This window comes from Orycteropus afer, unplaced genomic scaffold (assembly GCF_000298275.1).
Source record: "Orycteropus afer afer isolate SDZICR_OR568_19922 unplaced genomic scaffold, OryAfe1.0 scaffold00029, whole genome shotgun sequence".
In the NCBI taxonomy this organism is placed as follows: domain Eukaryota; kingdom Metazoa; phylum Chordata; class Mammalia; order Tubulidentata; family Orycteropodidae; genus Orycteropus; species Orycteropus afer.
Window position 1 is genome coordinate 16270595 of NW_006921616.1, and position 2828 is coordinate 16273422.

A 2828-nucleotide genomic window follows, 5' to 3' on the forward strand; every position below is an offset into this window, starting at 1 on the left:
ATATATTTATATATGTATGTGTGTGTGTGTGTGTATACACACACACACACACACACATACATATATGCATATATCCAAATAACCAACAGATATTTTTGAAGTATAGAAGAGAGGGTTGGTGAGAAAGGAGTTTAAGTCAATGGAAGTGAAATAACTAGAACAGAAATAATGGGATTGTTGATACAATGTGAAAAATGTAACCAATGTCACTGATCATTATTTCTGGAAACTGTTGAAAATGAATGGGTTATGCTGTACATATTTTCAGCAAAAAAACCCAAGATATTATTTACAAAAAAAACACACCAAAAATAGCTAGGTAGTTGTCAGGGGTAGGAGTGGGAATGGTGAGTTGTTCAGTAGTTATCATCCATTGTAAACTTAGTTTCTGAAACAGAATTCTAGATAGCTAAATTTCTCATCTACCCCAAATCTGTTCGCTACCTAAGTAAATGGCACCACCAATACTCTAGTTGCTTAGCTCAAATATCTTGGATCATTCTCTGAATTATCTCTGCTTCTTCCGAACAGGTCAACCTTTAAAATACATCCCAAATCTAACCACTTCTGACCATGTACTTCCAAAGTACTCACTGTAATCCTAGTTACTGTAATTTCTGTGCTGAAATATTGCATTAGCCTCCTAACTAGGCTTGCAGCTCCCACTCCAGCCCCTACTCCACCATGTTCCACAGCTGCCATTTTATACTTAAACATGTAAACTGATCATTTCATTCCCCCACTTGAAACTCTCCAATGACTTCTCATCTCAGAACAAAATCCAAAATCTTCATTGTAAAGCTTAAAAACCTATGAGTCGCTATCAACTTGACAGCAGTGAGTCTGGTTTTTGGTTTTATATTACATATTGCATTTTCATTCAGTTCGTGTAACAAAAATCTCCAACTAAAATATGAAATCCAAGAGGGCAGGGAAAACTTCTCTTATTCAATGCTAGGAATATAGTTCCTAGAAAAGTGCTTACTCCTCAAATATTTTTGAATAAATACGTGACAATGAAGCTCCACTTGCCAAGTATATGCTCTAGTATCTTATGTACAGTTCTAAGATCAGACATACTCTGACAGCCTCTACTTACTCCAGTAACTTTCACCAAAGCAAAGATGCATTTTCTAAAATGTTTATGCTAATTTTTATAGTCAATATTCAACTCTTCCAATCCTCTAAATGTTCAGATCCCAGAAGAATTATTTCACTATGTAACAGTCAGGGCTTATATTTTAAGTCAAATTACATACTATTTCTTATTTTCCTATATATATTTGGCAATTAATTGCAAGATGTACATACATTGGATAAGTAGGTAGTAATTTTCCTATTTTAAGTTATATAGCAATTTATATCTTTGTTTGAAACACATATGTCAATAATCAGTCTCCCTATGGGAAAACAGAATTTATTCTGTAATGGTCTACTTTATGACATGTTTTCTGGGGGGTCTGGGGGGACATTGTAATGACCATTTAGGCGCTTTGTAGAAGTTCAACCTTGGGCCCCTCTACTTTAGAATACTAAAATAAAATTATCAGTAATTCTAGAGGGTGTGATGGATTTCTGCTGGGGAGGGATGAATTTGAGTAATTTGATTTGTTTAAAAATATCTAAATAAATCAGAAATTAGTATCTATATCTTAGTTATAAATCTTTCAAGAGGTTAAAAAGATTTAACTTCACCCACCTGATTATCATTGTTTAAAAAGTTTTCAAGAAACTCTTTAGCACATTTTTCCTTTGAGGTCTGTGGAGGGGGAGGATCATCATCAGAGTAAACAGGAACAGGTGATTTGCTAAATAGGATTCAAAGGATACAAAACAGCAGGTTAAGTTCCCAAATTATTTAAATTAAAAGGAAAAAAGGCAGTTAAGTGGCTAAATAGTTATCATTTAAATATAAGTGGTCCACAAAAAATAATCAGCATGAGTATGATACAAATTGAGTTTGCTTAGTTAACTCCCTTCTCTTCTCCCTAAACTGACACCTGCCTTCAACCCCTAAATCCCTGTCTCTTACCTGCTCCAAATGTGGTACAGACGAGAAAGGTCAGTTTGTGAGAGTGAAGGAAAAAGAGTTCAAGTTATAATATTCACCCCACTCCTACCCACACTTATCATTGGTGTCCTAGGATTGTCTTCAAACCCCTCTACTCTCCTCCACTTCCATTACACTTTCTACCAAAATGCCACTATTCCACATTCAACATTCAAAATCAGGGAAATTTCAGTTCTCTGCTAAAGCAAATCATATTTCAGTCTTTTGTGTTAGCATCTATATATGCTTCTCGTCTAAATGGCCTAATAAATTATAATTTAATGACCTTTTTTAACACACCTGGCACTAGGCTAAGCACTTTGCATACACTTATTCCCCATTTAGTCCTCAAAACAGCCCTGTGAGGTGACTGTCACCCTCCTTTTATAATTGAGGCCCAGAGCAATTGACAGGCTACTTAGAGCCAGGATTCAACTCACAACGACTGGACTCTACAGCCCAAACTCTTACATACAATCATTATTTCTCAAAGTGAGCTGCATGTTTGTTTAAAATACAGACTTTGGGGTGGGGGGGGGACCAGGTTTGTTGGTCCAATAGAGCCTGGTATAACTGCTGAGACTATGGCCTCTAGCTGCCCTTCAGATCTGGAATTGAACTCACACCTGTGGTTTCCAGCCAAACAAAAGAGCCATATGAGTTGAATATTTACCTCAGGTAGATACACTCCTTGGAGAGAACAAGCATGGGAGAGAGAAGGGCTGCTTATGCACAGGGAGACAGCTCAGGGGGCAGGAGTGCATGGAGGGATGGACAC

The 2828-nt window shown here is 36.7% G+C and overlaps 1 protein-coding gene across 1 annotated transcript in view; it reads right to left on the minus strand.

The window, feature by feature from the left end:
* The window catches only part of CUNH18orf54 (chromosome unknown C18orf54 homolog), a 27660-nt gene that overhangs the window by 16394 nt on the left and 8438 nt on the right, over positions 1-2828 (minus strand). The window contains exon 4 of the mRNA XM_007935534.1: positions 1700-1808. Within this exon, the coding sequence (XP_007933725.1) occupies positions 1700-1808 (109 nt within the window). The remainder of the gene's footprint in view (positions 1-1699; positions 1809-2828) is intronic.